This window comes from Podarcis vaucheri (genome assembly GCF_965113315.1).
Source record: "Podarcis vaucheri genome assembly, chromosome: 9".
In the NCBI taxonomy this organism is placed as follows: Eukaryota; Metazoa; Chordata; class Lepidosauria; order Squamata; family Lacertidae; genus Podarcis; species Podarcis vaucheri.
In genome coordinates, this window is record NC_138767.1 from 61,505,617 (window position 1) to 61,525,213 (window position 19,597).

Consider the following 19,597-nt stretch of genomic DNA (forward strand, 5'->3'; position numbering starts at 1 on the left):
CATTGGAATTTTGGTATTCACTCTTACATAAGTGGAAATTATGAGTATAATTTAACCCTGCTGCTAGGACACGCACACATGCACACAAAACTTGCAGGGAAGGAGAGAGAGAGCTTTTAAATGGGGAAATATTTCTATGCTTGGAACCCTGTAAAAGCTTTAATAAGCTAACAAGAACTTTATTGAGAAATGTATGGATGGCTCTTGCGTCTTCATGCTACAATGTTATGAGAAATAAAGAAGTCTGTAAAGAACAGTCCTGTCCTTGTGTTTTTAAACACAGGCATGTGTTTGGTAGCAGATATCTGTAGCATGACAAGAAATGGATCATTCCATTAACAGTTCACTCATTAACAATAGTAGGAACCTAACCCAGAGGAAACACCTAATTCCTGCCAGCCAACCCACATTGTTTCTGCTGGGAAATCTTGCAAGGAAAATATGGCAACATTCTTCACTAAAAATAAAAGCAAGCTCTGCCTTTGATTCTTCCACCAAGGGTTTGGCTTTCTTGATCATTTTGGCATAGCATTTTAAGATGTGTACAATCACAGGAATACAATGCTTTTGTTCCCATCATGCTGTACAACAACAGAACATGTTTATAAATCCTAGTAAACAGAATGTTATATTCTCTTTCCCACATCAGCTGTATTCCATCATTTCAGCGCCAAGAAGTAAATTTAGGTGTGTTGAGGTCAGTATTTAGCCACATTCTTTATAATTTCACAAAAGATTCTGTCTGTGCTGCATTCTGTGATCCTTTCTGTGCTATTCTTCTAGATGGGGAACTGCGTATGAAGGCTTGGATTTCATTAAAGAGGTGCAAGCTGCCAGGCGCTCAGAATGAGGGACCACAAAGACAGTGGTAGTCTTATGATATATGGCTTTTTTACACATATATACAACCTGAGTCTGTGGAGGGGCTCACAGCATTAACAGCCCAGAAGGTCTTGCTTCTCCCATAGCTACAGCCTTGGATTCAAGCATGTCTTTCCTTCTTAGGCTTCTCCCTGCAGCCTGCTTCTAGCCCAGTGCGCACGCTCTCTCTCTCTCTCTCTCTCACACACACACACACACACACACACGTGCGCACACACACGTGCGCACACACATACACACAGAGGTTCTGACTTTTGTTCTTCTAACTATGGATGGGAGTCTCATCCATTTGCTCTCTGGAACAGAGCAGCTTTTTTTGTTATACTAAGAACCCATACTTTGGACCATTATGGTACTTGTCTGGCTGCTTGAACAATTGAATATTAATAATAAGAATAATAAGAATAAGATATTCCCCTCTCCAAACTATATTAAAAAATTAACCTAACATTTTCTTCTTCCCAGACGCTCTTCAATGCTTTCATTATCAGTGATTTCATTTAAAATATTTTTACCTTGCTATTCAACAAAGCCAACCAAGGCTGCTTTTAATATAATTAAAATGATTATATGACTTAATAAAACCATCAAATAAGAACCAAAGAAACATAACAGTAGTTAAAATCATTAAGACTAAAAGGAGTATCACAATTAAAGAGACTGGCTAATCCGGTTAAGCAGCCATTAAATATCTAGCTTACTAAAAATGAGTTCATCCAGAGCCTAAAAGGTACTACTAACTTCAGCTTTGTTCCTCCAGATGTTGAAGTACAACTCCTGTCAGCTCCATCCAGTATGACCAATGGGCCAGGGATGACGGGAGGGCTAAAAGTTCCCTACACCTGCCTTAGAACAAGGGCCAAGCATGAGATGAGGGTCTGGAGAAGCAAGAATAGTGGTCCAGGCTGCAACTCCTTTACTATCAGTGGTGGGAAATTGAGGATTGCTTATAGCTCAGAACCAACATTTTACTGGAAACAAAGTGGAAGCCAATGACATTACTAAAGAATTGGTGAGATACAATCATTTCTTCCTTCTTCAGATTCTCAGCCTAGAACCAGATGAACTTTCCTAACACTCTTTTAAAGGCATGCCCACATAAAGCACTTTACAGTACCCAAATCTGTATGGAATCACATGTGCATATCACATCTATTAGGGTGAAAGTACACATTCAGCAAGGTGTCTATAATAATTTCATAAGCTTAAAAAAAAACAACTTAGCAGAAGCTAGCCCACATTATTTGAACTCAGCCATCGGAAGGACACAACCATCTCCACTGGCCTTCATTCTACAGTAACCAAACCCGCTGTCACTCTCGGAAATCTCTCACCACTCAAAGATTGGGGGAATTTAACAATAATCTAGACATGGTTCAACAGTATGTCACAAGACTGCCAAAGGAAAACTGGAAGTGATGCTACTATGCCACTATATCCTTGTCAAATACTTCTCTCCATCCTGGGAGCTTAAATTCATGAATAAATTTAGGAAACTTTGTGATACTTTCAGTTAGTTAACACACACAAATGATTTCATATTGAGGATTATTTTTTTCTGTGTAGAGTTTCAAGTATGCATAACTATGTATAATCTGACCTCTAGTGACAGAAGTGTAGTACTTGCCAGGACAACAGGCTCGATAGTCATTTACAGTGGTACCTTGGTTGTTGAACGGCTTAGCTCCCGAACAAATCGGCTCCTGAACGCAGCAAACCCGGAAGTGACTGTTCCGATTTCCTAATATTTTTGGGAAGGCGAACATCTGACGCAGCTTCTGTAGCTTCCGATTGAGTGCAGGAAGCTCCTGCAGCCAATTGGAAGCTGCGCCTTGGTTTTTGAACAGTTCTGGAAGTCAAACGGACTCCCTGAACAGATTAAGTTTGACAACCAAGGTACCACTGTATATTGATATGTGCATCCCAATCTCAGACCAGTGAGAGACTCCAGGGGTTCCTGCGTTTACCCCATGTTTGGTTTCCTTGGAATGAAGTTCAGTGGAGACTGTGCTACCTTTAGGATATATGTCTTTATACATATATATGACCTGAGCATAGGATGAAGGGGTTCATAGCAATTACACTCCAGCTGATCTTGCTTCCCCTTTAAGTTTCCAAGGAAGTCCCAAACTCAGCTTTGGGTACAGCACAGAGCAGACACGCCTCTGTCTCCAGCTTCCAGCAGCAGCCCAACCTCACACATAACACAGGCTAATATTCTTCTACCTTTCAAGTTGAGGTAGCTTCCTAATAGGTGAGCAGGGGTTACTCCCATTTGACTCTATGGCAACAGGGCAGCCTCTTTCTAATGTTAATAGAAATACTTAACTGGCTGGCTAAGGTTATTCTGGGACGCGGGTGGCGCTGTGGGCTAAAGCCTCAACGCCAGGGCTTGCCGATCGAAAGGTCGGCGGTTCGAATCCCCGCGGCGGGGTGCGCTCCCGCTGTTCGGTCCCAGCGCCTGCCCACCTAGCAGTTCGAAAGCACCCCCGGGTGCAAGTAGATAAATAGGTACCGCTTACCAGCGGGAAGGTAAACGGCGTTCCGTGTGCGGCTCTGGCTCGCCAGAGCAGCGATGTCACGCTGGCCACGTGACCCGGAAGTGTCCCCGGACAGCGCTGGCCCCCGGCCAATAAATGTGAGATGGGCGCACAAACCCCACAGTCTGTCAAGACTGGCCCGTTCGGGCAGGGGTACCTTTACCTTTTAAGGTTATTCTATTGCTTTAACAAAGGAAACTGGTTTGGCTGGTGTCCTCTTATAGAGTTTACCATCCCCTCTACAGGATCATATATCTGGAAGGAACCATTGAGTGTCATCCAGATTGACCCCCCAAACCTATAAAACAATTGTGTCACATTTAAGAGCTACAAGTAACATAAAGGGTTAAAGGAAGCAGTTGACAAACTCAAAAACATTGCATGCATCACAGATCCTTTGTCTCTGCAAGCAAAGAGGTTCCTGTTTAGGATTGTGTTACAAAATTATAATTAAAATTATGCTGGATCCTGTTTATATATGACATTTTTTCTATAAATACATAATTTCATCCTGCAATACATGAGATAAAATTCCACTTTCAGACATTGGTCTAGATTTTAGAAGGTTGCAGGAAAGCATCAGAAACATATAATACATCACCAATTGACAACTAAACCTGTTCATGATCTTTTGCCTCATATAAAGCTCACATTAACTTTAGCTCTCATTAGCCTTTCAGAGAACAAAATGAAAACACTTGCATGATAAATAGGGGTGACCTCCTTAGAAAAACTTTTTGCCATCTATAATGTCAAACAGACCTGCTTAACATTACCATTCATCTTATCTGACATGAAATACTATAATTGAGGGGAAAGTGATGTGTATATAATTATGTGTCTCCAATAATTGAATTTCTACTTTTTATCCCCAGATGTCTCAAAAGGTCTTGTAATGTAAGTTTTGTCTGGTCAAATGTTCAATGCCAGATGGTTGTGAATATCCCTCTCATTCTCCCTGGGTAATTATTTAAAAATCATGATCTATCTTGATCTTCAGTTGTCATGAAGCAAGACAGACTTGTAAAACACTAATGGGGCCAGTGAGGTAAGAGGAAAGAGGAAGCCCTAAAGTGTACTCTCTTAAGAAAGAAACCATTAATTTTTCCATCATTTAGAGATAAAGAAAACATCTAGTTTATGTTGAAGAGATGCCTGCTTGCCTGCATTGATAACATTTCATTTAAGGTTTAGGGTTGTCATCTGCTTATAAGGCAAAGCAATGATAATTCTGCTATATATCAGGTCAATGGGGTAAAAGGACTTCTTGGGATTGCTGTATAATCACAGGGATATTGTCACATTTTAATTATTTTAAATGGACTTTTGGAGTTCAAAAACAGGTCCATGGTCTTTATAGCCCCACTTTACAGACTGATTTCCACTTTTAGAACTGATAGTATAACTATAGGTAACTTATACTATATACGCACATAAATAGGTTACTGAGATTGATATTTAAAACTCCAAAATCCAGGGCTCCTCCGCTCCCCAACATAGACACACTCTCACAGAGTATTGTGTTTAATTTTTAAGCTTAGAACAAAAGTGTGTAACAATTTTGATGTCTTTTATAGCAACAATATTTTCAAAGTCTATAATACATTCATTCCAACTCACCCTTTTAATCTGAAAAATAAATGGCTCTGCTGTAATGATGGTATCTGACAGCAAGAGAATGGGAGCAGGTCCTAGTGGGGCAATTAAGCTCTTGAAGATCATTTCATATGCTGCTACAGCTAATTTAGTATTACCAAACTATACAATTTTTGTAATCAAACTAGAAAATGGCTTGTGTTCGAGTAACATAAGGATTTACTGTACCGTATTACTAATTCCGAGTAAATGACACTATGAAAGCCACTAGATGGTGCTTGATTACTATGGTTGCCACATTTTCTACACAAAAATATGAGGACAAATGCAAATGTATAATTTAGCATCCTCCGGTATTTCTAGTTGTTGTAAGGAAAAGCTGCACTACAATATAGGTTGTTTAGTACTGTATACATTCTGTGAAGTTATATACAGTATTTAAAATACAACACCTTTATAAATTAGGATCCATGTGTGTTTATGACATATTAGGTAAAAAGGCAAAGGACCCCTGGATGGTTAAGTCCAGTCAATGGGGTTGCAGCGCTCATCTCGCTTCAGGCCGAGGGAGCCAGTGCTTGTCCACAGACAGCTTTCCGGGTCATGTGGCCAGCATGACTAAACCACTTCTGGCGCAACGGAACACCATGACAGAAACAAGAGCGAATGGAAACACTGTTTACCTTCCTGCCGCAGTGGTACCTATTTATCTACTTGCACTGGTGTGGTTTCGAATTGCTAGGTTGGCAGGAGCTGGGACAGAGCAATGGGAGCTCACCCTGTCGCGGGGATTCTAACTGTCGAGCTTCTGATCAGCAAGCCCAAGAGGCTCAATGGTTTAGACCACAGCACCACCAGCGTCCAAATGATACCTTATGATGTATTAGCAATGTATCTGCACAGAAATGTCTCAATCTTCCCTCAAAGCCTAGACTGTAATGCTGTAGCTGGATCACCTGGCTGCTGCAAGACGGTAAGAAGTGGGAGGAGGAGGACAGACATGGCACACTGCTGTAAAGAGGGCAGATTACTACATCATATGAAAGGATGTACTTTTGGAATCTTAGTGGAGATGGCTGGATCCTGGGGGCTACAGTGCTGTAAGGTAGATGGTACCATTGTCGTTTACAGCAAGGGAAGATATTTTCATGGCCAAATTTGCAGCAAGGTTCAAGGGTCCTGCCTTGCATATATTCAACATTATTTTTTTTTGTTTAAAAAAACCCATCAGCCCATACATAATAATGGAATTTGTTGTATTTAGTTGGCATACTGTGTAATAAATATAGCAAAGCAATCCACCAAAGGCAATAACCTGTGCTGTTGTTTCTATTGAAGGGTAGTAGAAAAATATCTTAAATAAATTAAACATAAATCCAAGCAAAGGGCCTTGGGCATGCACATTTAGGATTGCATCTGATGTTAGTCATACTTAGGGTTGACCCACTTAAATTACTAGTCACCTATATTAATTTCAATGAGTCTACCACTCTATGAACAACTTTGCATACAACTCTTACATTTGGCCTATATAATTGTTTATTAATAGTCATCTAATATATAGAACCAGTGAAGCGGCCACAAAAATGAATGCTCCTGATAATCATATTGGATCTGAAACACTGTGTATTTCCCTGAACTAGAGATGGCCCTGTGAAAAGACTGCACAACCTTGAGTTGAAAGAGCAGCCTAATGAAAGGCTAACAGAAAATAGATATTTTATCAGTACATTCCTTTTAGCTAGCTCTTCAGTGTTCTTAGAGTAAGAAGTTAATTTAACCACAACGCTTAAGAAGTACACCATATATAATATATTGAATTTGAATTATTCTTAGCCATTTATTATTATATAGAAAGTATTCACACAATTTTCAATGTGGATAATGTTTTGTTAATGTGGGAATTTATGGATAAATGCCTTTTTTACAGTGTGATCCTGAAATGAGTTCGTTTCCAAGTATATGCACGTGCGTTTATTTAAATATATAGTATTTTAATTACAGAAAAATGCAGCAAAACTGGTCTTTTATTAATGAAGTTGCCAACATCCACAAAGGTGGAGCAAAATATTCTCACAGCACTGGAGGCCTGGGAAGGGTGGAATCTTAGATCATAAAGTTGCCTCATAAGGGCGGGGTTCTAGTGCTTAGTACATCAGCAAATGAAATTATATAAACGAAGCTAAAAATCTTTTTTAACAGCTTAGCTGTGGATTTAGTACCAACAATTCTGATCACTTGTAATTCGACTATACAACCAAGTTAATACTGCTATCGTAAGGACATATTTTAAAATTCTCTTCATTTCTTTTTAAATTTTGCTGTCTTCAATGTACTTTTTTTAAAAAATAAAGAAAGCCACAATCAATCCTTTCTATTCAGAGTACAGGTCTATAAAGCACTTTTATTGTTAGCCATTTAAAGACCATCAGCTAAGATGCAAATTAAGTCTAATTAATCACCATGTCCTGAAAATTTAGCCATACTGAGATTCATTACCACTTCCCAACTTAACATTTTCTCTCTCCAAAATTCCATACTTCCTTCAATGTAAATATTATCAGGGTGACTTAGACAGTACAAACAATAAATATAATACATAAACAAAGCAGCACAATTAAGAAGACTCTATCACCAGTCAACATATTACACCTGGTGCTAGGAGACATTGCAGGAGAGCATCAGATTATGATTGCAGTGCCCAACAGACCTATGTGGAGAAAGGTTTTCCTTCAAGCATCCTGGTTAACAACTCATACAGGCTTTGAATTGTGCAAGGAAATGAAGCCATGGTCAGTTGATAATCAATTATATTTAAGACAACTATATCAATGTTCCTACCTACTGATCCTGTTCAAAAACCTTGCAGCTGTATTTAAAACTAGCTTAAATATTTGAAGAGTCTTCAAAAGCAGTTCCATGTACAACATATTGCAGCAATATAACCAGGAGGTTATCAGGACATGCATAACTGTTGTTGGGTTATCTCTATGGAGGAAAGGCCACACTGGTGTGTCAGTCTTTACTGAAGGAAGAAATTCAACTATTGACACCATTTGCACTTCTAAAAATTAAGCAGGACCCAGGAAAACCTCCAGACTGCAAATCTGATCCAGAACATGTTGAACTCCACTTCCCTGGTCAGACCAACCACCTATCAACGTACCTTAATCTTATTGGGATTGAGCTTCTGTTCAGTGGTCCTCCATCCTAACTATTACCATTTACAGGCACCTGTTCAGCACTGAACAATGATGCAAAAGCTAATCAGTTAGTTTTGACAACACTTCAGTCCAAATGCCTGGATAACCTTCCCCATCAGCTTCATGCAGTGACTGTCAATCTAATTGCTCTTGTTTTGTTCAAGTGGGGAGGGGGGTGTTGAAATGGCAGGCACTTCCTTCACCAGTGAAGGGGTTTTTCAGTGAAGGGGCTGCAACACAAAAGACCAAAGCTGTCAATTTACAGATTTGAAAATAAGGGACCAGCAGCCTCGAAAATAAGGGATTAGCAGCCAAAATAAGGGATTTTCAGAGCACAGGTATGTTCAACTTCTGAGCCCCTCCGAGCCAAAGGCAGAAAGCCCAACCAGCAGCCAAACAAAGCCTCAAGCAGTGGTTCTCACAGCGCAGCAACCCGGCAAAGGGGATGCAGCAAGGAAAACCACTGTCACCTTTCTGCTGGGAAGCGCTGAGCAAAGGCGAGTCCCCAGGCAAAGCGGCTGATTTGATCAGCACAAGGCATGCAAGCTCCACCCCCCCCAATCGTTCTTAGACTCCTTATTGGGTGAGCAACACAGCCAAGCAACACAGTTGGAGCCTCCCTCCTCCCTGGCCAGCAGGGAGGGAGGGAGAGGAGCTGCTTTGAAACCCGGGAAATTTAAGGGACATCATCAAGAAGGGACAGCGACTGGACACGGAGCTGGGAAAAGGGAGTTTCCTGCCAAATAAGGGACGGTTGACAGCTATGCAAAAGACCCTGTCCTGCATTTTCATCAGTCTGGCATCTTACAACCTCAGACAAAGATAATATAGGCAGGTTAACATAGGAGGCGGCAGTCTTTCAGATATCCTGGCCCCAAGCCTTTTAGTGATTTATATATATATGAGCAACACTCGTGAGTTGAGCCTAGCCCAGAAACACATTTGAAGCTAGTACAGTTGAATAAGCTCAGTGTTATATTGTCTGTAAATTGCACACCAAACAGCAATCTGACTGCAGCATTTTGCACAAGTTGCACTTTCCTAGTATGTACACATCAAGGACAACCCTATGTAGAACATGCTGCAGCAATCTAAATGAGGAATGACTAGTGTGGGCTATGGATCCTCCCTGGATTCAAAAGTAAAATGTGGTGTCCAAGATAAGGCAGATAGAGGTGATTTTATCCTTCAAATGCTTAGCAGCCCTATTTATGAGCCCCATCTCCCCTCGTGGACAAAGCTCTAAAACTCCTGAAACATTTGAAAGTGGCCCACTAGGCAACACTGCAAGCCCATAATGGATACACTGTGACCAACACAGTGTTGCAGCCACTGTGTCCCCATTGTGGAAGGATGTGTGGATCCAGAATAGGCCTCCACAGTCACATACGGACTCATTGTTAAAACCATATTTATGGAAGACAATCTTACTCAGCTGTGAGTGATCGCCAAAGAAGAAAGAAGTTGCTGCCACTCACCAACACAGAATAAGCTCAATAACGAACTCTTACATATGTATGACTGTTTTTGTATCAAGGTTTCTGACACTTGTGCTTTCAGCATCCCTTCCTTCTTCATAGCTCCAAGCTCATTGGTAATCCAGCCAATTGAGCTATGGACAGCAAGAGATAATTTGGAATGCTTCAACAGCCTGAGTCAGCTCTGTAGAATAGATTACAACTGTTTATTAGGGAATGTCCAACTACCAGGAACTAAGAGCTTCTGAACAAGAACATACATATTTAGACTGAGATCAGCGTATCAGTCATGCTCCATCACCAGCGCATGAGAAAAAAGAGTCAGCAAGAACAGAAATGGTTAAGAATCTGAATTATACTGCATATTTACAAAAGGATTGTACACTCATAGTTAAACATTCAAGCTGAACAGCCCTGCAAAGTTTACATAACTTTAAAAAACATGCTACTAGAACAAGCACCACATCCAGTGAGCACCCAAGCATTTGCATCTTAAAAACAGAGTTGTGTTTTTTGCAGGCTACTTATTGAAATTCCAGAGGGAACTATTTATCCTCCCCTCCCCCAGCCTCCTTGTGTGCAGTGTATGCAATACAAAATAAAATGTTGTTTTTTTTAAAGTATATTGAAATAGTGCTAATTTTTAAAGGTCTGATTTAAGGTCAATTTACCAGTTAATTCACAACTGAAGGTACTTATGTACCAAATTCTGTAACTCATAATAGACTTTATTTAAGGGTTTAGCTAAACCCTTAAAAGAGCATGTTTAGACATGTTGATAACTTGTGTCTGGAGAGTTGGGAGACAACAGTTTCCTATTCAGGAATATAAACAAACTTTTGATATAGTCCTTTTACATGGCTTTATGACCTCAATATATATGTGGGTGCAGTTTGTTTGAAAGTGCACTCATGTAAAAATGATAGCATTATGTCATCAGAGAAAGATTAAGAGAATTTGTAGCCTAGCTTTCATCCTGATAGCCAACTTTTTCATGCAGGATATATGTTGTGATATGGGAATAATTTCAAACAAGTGGTCCAACTCACACACATGAATTCTGAGGTGGTCCAATAAGGTGTGATAACTGTGTTAAATCAGCAGAGGTAGAACTGGGGCTTTTAAACTACTGTTAATTTCCTATTTTAAAAAATTACTCTGCAGCTATACTATTGTAGCCAAAATCTATGCTAATATGTGGCAGTTATTTTTGCTTATTTATAAAGCTAGTTGCGTGTCAAAACCCCTCCCCCAGAAAGAAAGACACAGGACACAATGTTTAAGTTTAATGGGCATGAAATGGCCACAACTTTATTGATTAGAGAATTGAAGGTATTGGCCCTAGGCATTGGCTCCTATCCGCTACCCGGCATGATGTCCGGGAAGGGTTAACACTAACCGTGGGAGGCCCCCGTTGGAGTACGCCAACTAGGATCCCACGGGTGTCACCGCTTGGGGCGTGCCGGGGGCCCTTACCTAGGTAGGTTTCGGACAAGACAACGCCCCTCGGAGTCCTGTACCGGACTACCCCATTTCCTGGGGGAAGGTGATGGCGTTCCTTCCCCCCCATCCATTTGCATAACAATTGAACCCCAGCCAATGCCTAACCGCCAATACAGGGAAAGTTGTGACGGTTTGCTACGAGGTAGGCGAAAAAACCAAATGGCGGAAGATCGCCAACTTGGAAAAATTCCTACCAGGCCCCTTGCGGCGACCAACCGAAGTCCATAGCAAGGTCATGACTACCTACGGCTACCTAAACGTCTAAGGGTGGGTGGGATGGGAAAACCTCTCAGCTGGTCGGGAGTGAAGAGGGCGGACCCTGGGCGTGCCCGGCTTAAAATACCTTAAGCCACGCCTTCCCCCGGCCCGCCGATAGGCGGGCGGGGTTGCGAGCACGCCCAGGGATTCCCCCAACTCTCGCGGGGGCCAAGGTTAGCCCCCGCGCTTGGGGAGGAGGGGCTAGACCGCAACACCCTCTCCTCCCCATAGTCGGAAATGGCTTTATACACACCCCATTACAATCTGTCTGAAGGGAGGTTAAAATGATGAAACAATAAATTGTGGCCAATTATAGCCACATTATATTGACAATTTTGGAAACTATACTGGGGTTAGGAACAGGACCAAAGTTAGAAAATCAGTTTCTTTCTATTTAACTCAGATGGAAAATGTGCACAGTCAACCAAGTGATACAGCTAGTGTGCACATTATCCTGTTCTACTTGGCTATTTTGAAATATAGAAACATGATCCAAGAGAAGTAATTCAATTAAGCTGGATAAAGATGGATAGTTCACACTTAACATGTCTGTCATTCCCTAATTATTTGTATCTCCACACTATACTTTGTCAGGGGTGTATACAACTGAGGAACTCTTTCTCTATAATATTTCATCAATTTCCTTTCTCCTAGGAGAACATATCACAGAAAATGAGACTGTACATATATCATTGAATAATATTACCGCCAACGTATATCATTGAATAAAATTACCGCAACTCTATGATTCTATGAATTATTCTATTTTAATATTTTGCTGAAAGCCACCCAGTGGCTGGGGAAACCCAGCCAGATGGGCAGGGTATTATTATTATTATTATTATTATTATTATTATTATTATTATTATTTTACTACTACTAATACTACTACTACTACACCCTACGAGCTCTAAACCTGTAATTTCACATTTTCTAGAGCAATGTCGGGTTATGGGTGATGCAAGCGGATCCCTGCACAGGGTGCCCAAGCCAAGAGGGTGCAAACAAACAAACATTTTTTAAAAAACAAACACCCCAATATTTATATTGGTACCTATTCCAAGTTGGGGAGGGCACCCCATTTTGTCCCCTCTGTGTGTGCCATATTACCATAAAATCTGCCCCTGACTAGAGCTGGGCTGGCCTGGCCTCGCGGTAAGGGGGAAGAAACTCGGCACATGCTCTGAGACCACCTTATCGCCAATAATAGGACCAGGTGCCGAGAACGCCTAGGAGTTATTTGTAAGTAAATGCGGGAAGGCACCTTCATGACATTTAAAGTCCGGGGGCGCTTTCCCAGCCGGTAGGGGGAAGGCTACGGCTGCCATTAACGGCTCCTTAAGCGGCATCAGCAGCTCGCGGTGTGACTCGAGGACTTTGTACGAGTATGAAATCATCGCCCGCCACTATTGTCCAAGCGCCGCCCCGCGCGCCTCCCTCACGGCTCGGCCCCTCACGGCTCGGCCCGGTCTTCGCGCCTCAAGCCCAGCCAGGCCGCCCGCCGGCCCGAAGCTCGGCGCTGCGGAAGGGAAAGCTCCTCTCTCTCCCCCCCCACCCCGCCCTCAACACACGGAGAGAACGGAGAGGGAAGGGCGGGCATGGCGACGGCCGCCGTCCTCAGGGAGGCCGCGGCCGGATATGCGTGTACGCCTCCCTCCGCTGTGGGCCGCCACCGGCGCAGCTGACTCGGCCCGGCCCAGCCCAGCCTGCCGAGCAGGAGCCGAGAGAGGCGAGGCTGCGCTTCCCCGCCCGGCCATGTAGAGGGGCCCCGCCTCGCCTAGGCCAGCTCAGGAGACAGCCGGCCGCCTCAGCGTGAGGGGAAAGAAGGAAGGGGGGGGGGAGCTTCGCCTGACAGAGGGAGGGACGCGAAGGCGGCGGCGGCGGCAGCAGGAGCCGCGCTGCCTTGTGAGGCGAGAGGGTCGCGGGGGTTGGGTGGAGCCGCGGGGTGCCATGGAGGACATTAACTCCAACGTGAACGCCGACGCCGAAGTGCGGAAGCTGCAGGAGCTGGTGAAGAAGCTGGAGAAGCAGAACGAGCAGCTCCGCATTCGCAGCGCCGCTGGGGCTCCGGGAGGCAGCCCCAAACGGCTGCTGGGCAACAACCACGGCGGCGGAGGCGGCGGAGGGTCGGGAGCCTGCACGCCGCCTCTGGCCTCCGCGGCTACCGGCGCCCCGCAGTCGCCTTCGCCGCCGTCGCCCGCCACCGCTGCCAGGAGCAGCCCTCTGCTGCTGGGGCTCGAGAGCCGCTGCCTCGGCCCCAACAAGGCCGGGCCCAGGCGGCCTCCGCCGAGCGAGGAAGGAGCCGGAGGAAGCGGCTCGGAGGTGTCGGGGGGAGCCGGGGAGAACGCCAGCCTCCTGGACGAAGTGGAGCCGCTGAAGCCCGACGAGCTGGAGCGGCTGGCCGGCTGCGGGGAAGACGAGACCGGCTGGTGAGGAGGAGTGGGGCGCGGGGCTGGGTTTATTTATTCCGGTTCAAAAGCGGTGCCTCCTCCCGCTTGCACGCAGTTGGGCCGCGAAGGCTCCCTGTTTTGCGCTTGGGAGGGTTAGGATCGCACGCTGCCTCTCAGATCGGCGACCCCCAAGATTGAAGGCCTTGCCTTGCGGGGTCTCCCGGAGGAGGGAGAGCCATGGTTCCCGGAGCTGGCGCAGCCCAAGGGGCCCGAGAGAAGCGGCTTCCCTACGGGCTCTTGGCGTGGTTTCTTGCACCTGGGAGGCTCCGCACAAATCTGGGAGTTGCAGACCTTAACCTTCTCTTGGAGGAGAGCCTTGTTTTGGTTCCTTTCTAGGGAAGGGAAGGGAAATCTACCCAATACTCCCGAGGGGTGGAGAATCCCTTTGTCCTTTCTCCAGCAAGCGGCGGCTTCAGGGTACTTTTGTTATAGCAACCCAGAACCACAGCGGCAAAGGACACCCATTCAGATTTTTTTTGTTGGGCGGTGCACTGGGGATCTTCAGATTTCTAAATGATGAGATCCGGACTTGAGCGTTTAGCGGCCTGCTTCTGTAGTCTCTGAAATATTTCACAAATTCCCAAGTCCATAAATTCTCTTATTTCCACACGTTCCAGGAAAAGGGTGGCTAAATCCTTTACTCATGGGCATGCTGGTATTACGTGATCTAGGTAACTAAGGATGTGATTCCAGGATCGTAGTAAGGTTTAGTGCTTTGGGCCCCTAAGCTATCTCACTTTAAAAGTTACAGGCATTTGTGCCCTTCCTGAATTGGCGTTCTCATTCTTCTTGCGCGAAGATGCTCGGCATTTCATTTTAGTGAAAAGAATGCTTGAAGCGAACTCACAATATGCCTGCAGAGGATATGGAAGATAGACCAAGAAGACTGATCAATATTCTTTAAGACTTTTTGAATCCTTTACACACACACACACCCCTATATATTTTAGTGATTCCCAAAATGGTGGCTTAGAACTGATAGGTATATGAATGAAATCTCATGGGCAGGCTACCAAAGCAAACTACCTGACTACAAAATACTGTATGATTATCAAAGATCTATGTGCACATGAAATCATGCCTTTTCCCTTTAACGGAGATGTATGGGATATCTTTCTCCTTTCTTGTGAGCAGTGTAAGCTAAGTTTGTACAGGTTGTCCCACTCATAATGTGTGGATATACATGCATTTTGCAGTTGTGTACCAAGTTCTTTTATAAGAACCGATCCTTATGTGTGATGCAGTGCAAGAGGGAGTTGCTTCTTCTTAAACAGAAGTATTTTTTAAAACAAAGCTTCAACTTCTGGGGCATCACTTTTATGAAAGGTTTTTGGAGCTAGGCTGCATTATAAAGGAGAACCTTCAGGATTGTGTAGTATATTACAAAAAGAGTTGGTTTATGTTATGTTTGTAAATTGCCTTGAAACACATGTAAAACGTGATTCATAAATTGTGTTGTTTTAATTATCAATTTAGTCATAGCTAAGAGTGGCTTAAAATGAAAATCCAACTAGTTCATTGATTCTTGGGTTCTTTCCAAGCCCCTCCTATTACAACCTGGTTCATGTAATACTAAGCTTAACCATGGCTTAGCATGAACAAGCAAATGTGTAGATTCCTAGAGACAAGGTCGTGGGCTCTTTGCTCCTCTGCTTGTCCTGCCACTGCCACACTGCTGCAAGCAAGGTTGTGGTTTGTCTTATTATTTAAGTCCAAACCCAGACTTCTTTATCTTGAGCCAGTAAAACTATGACATGCTGTGAAAGTTTGTTCTTTGGTTTTCCACTAGTACTTTATCTGAGTGAGACAAACCATGAGCCTAAGTTCAGACATAATACTGCTAAACCATGGCTTAGGTCGCAGCAGCAGCAGCAGCAGCAGCAGCAAGACCTGTGAAGAAGTGAAGTGACCATGATCTTCTCTCTCAGAACATACATGTTTGTGCTAAGTCATGGTTTGAATTAGCATGGTATGTGAATTGTTCTTGTATGCCTTTATCCAGCCAGGAGACAGTGTAAATCTCCTTCTCCCCTTCCCTCAGCCACTGAAGGACAATGAGATTGCTTGTTTTTGAGGGGCACTGAAATAACCAGACCTAATTCTGTTCCTGCTGTGTCTTCCTCTTGACTCACTTGGCTGTTTCCCCGCCCCTTTTCCCCTTGGACTACCTTACCTGATCAAGAGGGAGACGAACCAGGTGCTATTTATGTCCATTTTATCATCTTCAATACATTTGAAATTCTTATTCTCATTTTCTTGAAAATTTCTAGATAATGGTGAATATAATGACAAAGTAGGAAGTACAGGCAACGACCATTTTGCACGTGTAATGTAATAATGTAAAGGTGCATCGCCACAAACCCAGAAGTGGCAGGAAAAGTGGGTGGGATGGGGCGGGCCTCTGCATACTCCACAGTCACATGTGTTGACCCAGAATGCAACCCCAGCACAAATCACAGATTGCCTATAATTCAGATATCTCTCATCTCAGCAGTTTGGTACTGCTGCTGCCGGTGCTTCCATGATTGCTATGCAGAGTTGTAGGTGTCAATTACTCTGATAAGCATGCCTGACAGTGGTGAGTTTCCGAATGTGAAAACACAAAGATGAGTCCGTAGTCCAGTGGAAGAAAAGGTCCTTGATTCCTGACCTCTCCAGGTAGATCTGGGAATGTCCCCAGCCTGAAACCTTCATGAACTGCTGCCATTCAGTGTAGAGTACTGGGCTAGGTTGACTGATGGTCTGATTTGGTATAAGGCAACCTTCTTTATTTTTCAGCAGCAGGAATTCTTCCTCAGTCATAATAGGCAACAAGTATCCTTGGAAGTATATATTGTACCTGAAATTAGTGCCACCTTTCTTTCTGTGTTGCTTAGACCAAAGCACAGTTTTCGTAAGCAGCATTTATCAGTTTTAATTAATTTAGTCATGTGGACTGCCTGAATGCAAATTGCATTTTTTTTGTATCTTTACCTCATTTCAAACTAATTAAACCACATCACACACGTGTGTGTGTATGAGTAGCTTTTCAGGCATACAACTCTGCTGTCCTCTTAAAATACTGCATTCATTTTAAATGGGTACAACCTTCTAATTAGATTGACATGCTTATAGTTGAGGTATTAGAGCAACTGTGCTGTCTCAGTTAACAGCAAAGATGAATCACTAGACTAATTTAGTGATTGTGAAGCAGTTTGTGGGTGAGCTTGTTCTAACTTTATTTTCTAACAAACTCACTGTGTGTTTTGAATGCTCATTGTGAAATGAGCCACTCCAGTGCAAGGCAGATATTTCTCTGACATTTTGACATCTAAGATTGTCTTGTTCCAATGTGCCTTTGACAAGCTTAAATGAAAAGTGTTGGCTCCTCATTTTATGATGTGGCTCTGTTCCATTATTCCTTGTTTGATTTAGGTTATTTATGTAACTTGTTTTATTCATTAAACTATGCTTGTTAACTGTTTTGGGGTCCCACATTGGAAGAAAAGGTAGCACTGTATATAAATGTAATAAATAAGGCCTGGGAGAGTACAAATGTTTTCACCTGGCATTGAAAAGTTTAACATAGGCCAAAATTAAGTCTCTCTGGTAAGAGATTTCCAAAAGTGGGATGCTACAACTGGAAAAGCCCTAACACTGATATTTAACCACGAGAGAGTGAGATGGAACTCCTTGGAAAGAGAGGCATTTTAAATATCTGCCTGTCTTCGAGCACTTCTAGACTAGAAACTAGAAGCTGAAGAATAGGAAGTCATATCTCTAAGAGAAACAGACTTCCCTTGTGGAGATTGCTCTTCTCCTAGGAGGGGGATGAGCACAAGCCAAGGAGGAATCATGTTGGTAGAGGAGAATGAAATACACTACTACACAGAGCACTCACATTCTTCCTTCACATCACTGAGCATATTGCACTTAGGTGAGTATGTCTACTTGCTATTCAGCTTCTGATATTTCATCAGTCATCTGCTATCCATTAGCACTATCATCCTATGGGGAAGAAGAACTGTAGAGGATGTTATTTGCTTGAAGTCAATGTCTTCATTGTGCTAACTTCTACACTCTTGACCAAAATCTTTTCTCATACAGAACCGCAAATCCTTGTGGTTGCAGCTCGGGGTGCTTTCACATAGCAGTTTTCTATGGACTGTGTACTCATCGAACATGCATGTTTCTTGCAGTGCCACAGAATAGTGCCTTCATCAAAGTGCCATTCCATGCTTTCCAATTTATTTATTTTTAAAATAATTTTTATTAAGTTTCATATTACCAAATTAAACACATCAAACCAATTAGTCCAAATTATAACAATACATATCAGAGGTACCCCCCACAAAAATTTATAATTTGGAAAACCATGCTTTCCAATTTAATTCGGATTATTGTTTCAGGAGGTTTATTTCACTTACTGCCTTTTCCGGGTAAACAGTAAAGTCAGGTTAAATAGGAAAATATGGGATGGCATTTGGTTGAGGTCTATCATCTGTGACACTGCACAAAACCACATGCATTAGCAGCACCAAGTCCATAACCAATTGCCATGTGGGATTTTAACCTAGGTTGGTCTTAGATAAAACTTCTATCGCATGAATGCAATAGTGACTCAATCTAACACTGTCATGCAGATTGCTCTCAAAGCATGACCTAAGCCTTGATATCATCACACTAGTAGAAACACCCAAGTAATTGTGTTCAAAAGCAAATACTGTCCTTAACTTCTTTGTTTTGATTTTAGTCATCATAAAAAGCAAAACTGAAATATTGGCCTTGCTGTACCACAATGAGCTCGAGGTGATATAAATGGTTCTCCTCCTCCCCATTTCATCCTCACATTATCCTGTGTTTTCGTTGGCGTTGTCTTTTGGGAACTGTTCTGGAAACTTTCTGCTGAAGGAGCAGTAGAGAAATCCCTTAAATATGCCACATAAACATGGGCCCATCCAGGTTTACCTGCTAGTGACTTAAGTTCTGCATAAGCCAGAAATATTATCCATGTTTCAAAATGGCTGTAACATTCCAGATACTAATATAGCATAATGTTACTAAGGAATGGGTGGAAACTTATTACATAAACAGCAAATGATAGGCACTATTACAGTCAACACTGATCCTTCATTGGCAGTGAGGGATAGTTTGGAAATTTAACTGGTCCATACCATTCGGTGACTTGCAAGTTTTATTTATTTTTACAAGCTGCTATTTAGTTGCATGGCCATGCTGATTCAAAAATACTTTGCAGCAGCACTAGTGTCTATCTTTAAAGACATTTTATAAAGTATGCATTTTTCTGTCATTAATGTAGTCCTCCTTCCCCTTTTACCTGACATAAATGCTCTGGAAATGTTGTTTACCTTTTCTTTGACTCCAGGGTGTTTTCACTCATGATGTAACTAGAAGACATTTGCACCAGCTTGTCTGGTATCACCATCAAACTATGTTATCATCATGCTAAAAAGTATATTGAAAGAAATATTAGCTAGCCAAGAAACTGGATCATTAAAACCCAGTCTTGAATGTTAATTTTGGGAGGACCCAGGTACAGACTGTAATATATGTACCTTTAAAAATAAAAAAGCAGATGACATTTTTATCGACTAACTACAGTTTAGTGGAAGTGAGTGACTTCCCATTCTGTTGTTTTGGTCTTTAAACAGCTATAGAAACCCTCAGAGGTTATTTGTATCCGGAAA

At 42.7% G+C, this 19,597-nt stretch overlaps 1 protein-coding gene and 1 long non-coding RNA gene across 5 annotated transcripts in view; one reads left to right on the top strand and one right to left on the bottom strand.

Annotated features, from left to right (window-relative positions):
- Positions 1-19,597, bottom strand: part of LOC309540975 — a 145,551-nt gene that overhangs the window by 75,969 nt on the left and 49,985 nt on the right. The window lies entirely within an intron of this gene.
- SLAIN2 (SLAIN motif family member 2) overlaps positions 12,871-19,597 on the top strand; it is a 32,976-nt gene continuing 26,249 nt past the window's right edge. The window contains exon 1 of one of the 4 annotated variants that reach the window (XM_082238177.1): positions 12,871-13,889. In XM_082238177.1, the coding sequence (XP_082094303.1) occupies positions 13,411-13,889 (479 nt within the window). In that variant the 5' untranslated portion in view covers positions 12,871-13,410. The remainder of the gene's footprint in view (positions 13,890-19,597) is intronic. The other 3 variants (XM_082238175.1, XM_082238176.1, XM_082238178.1) reach the window with 3 other exon arrangements.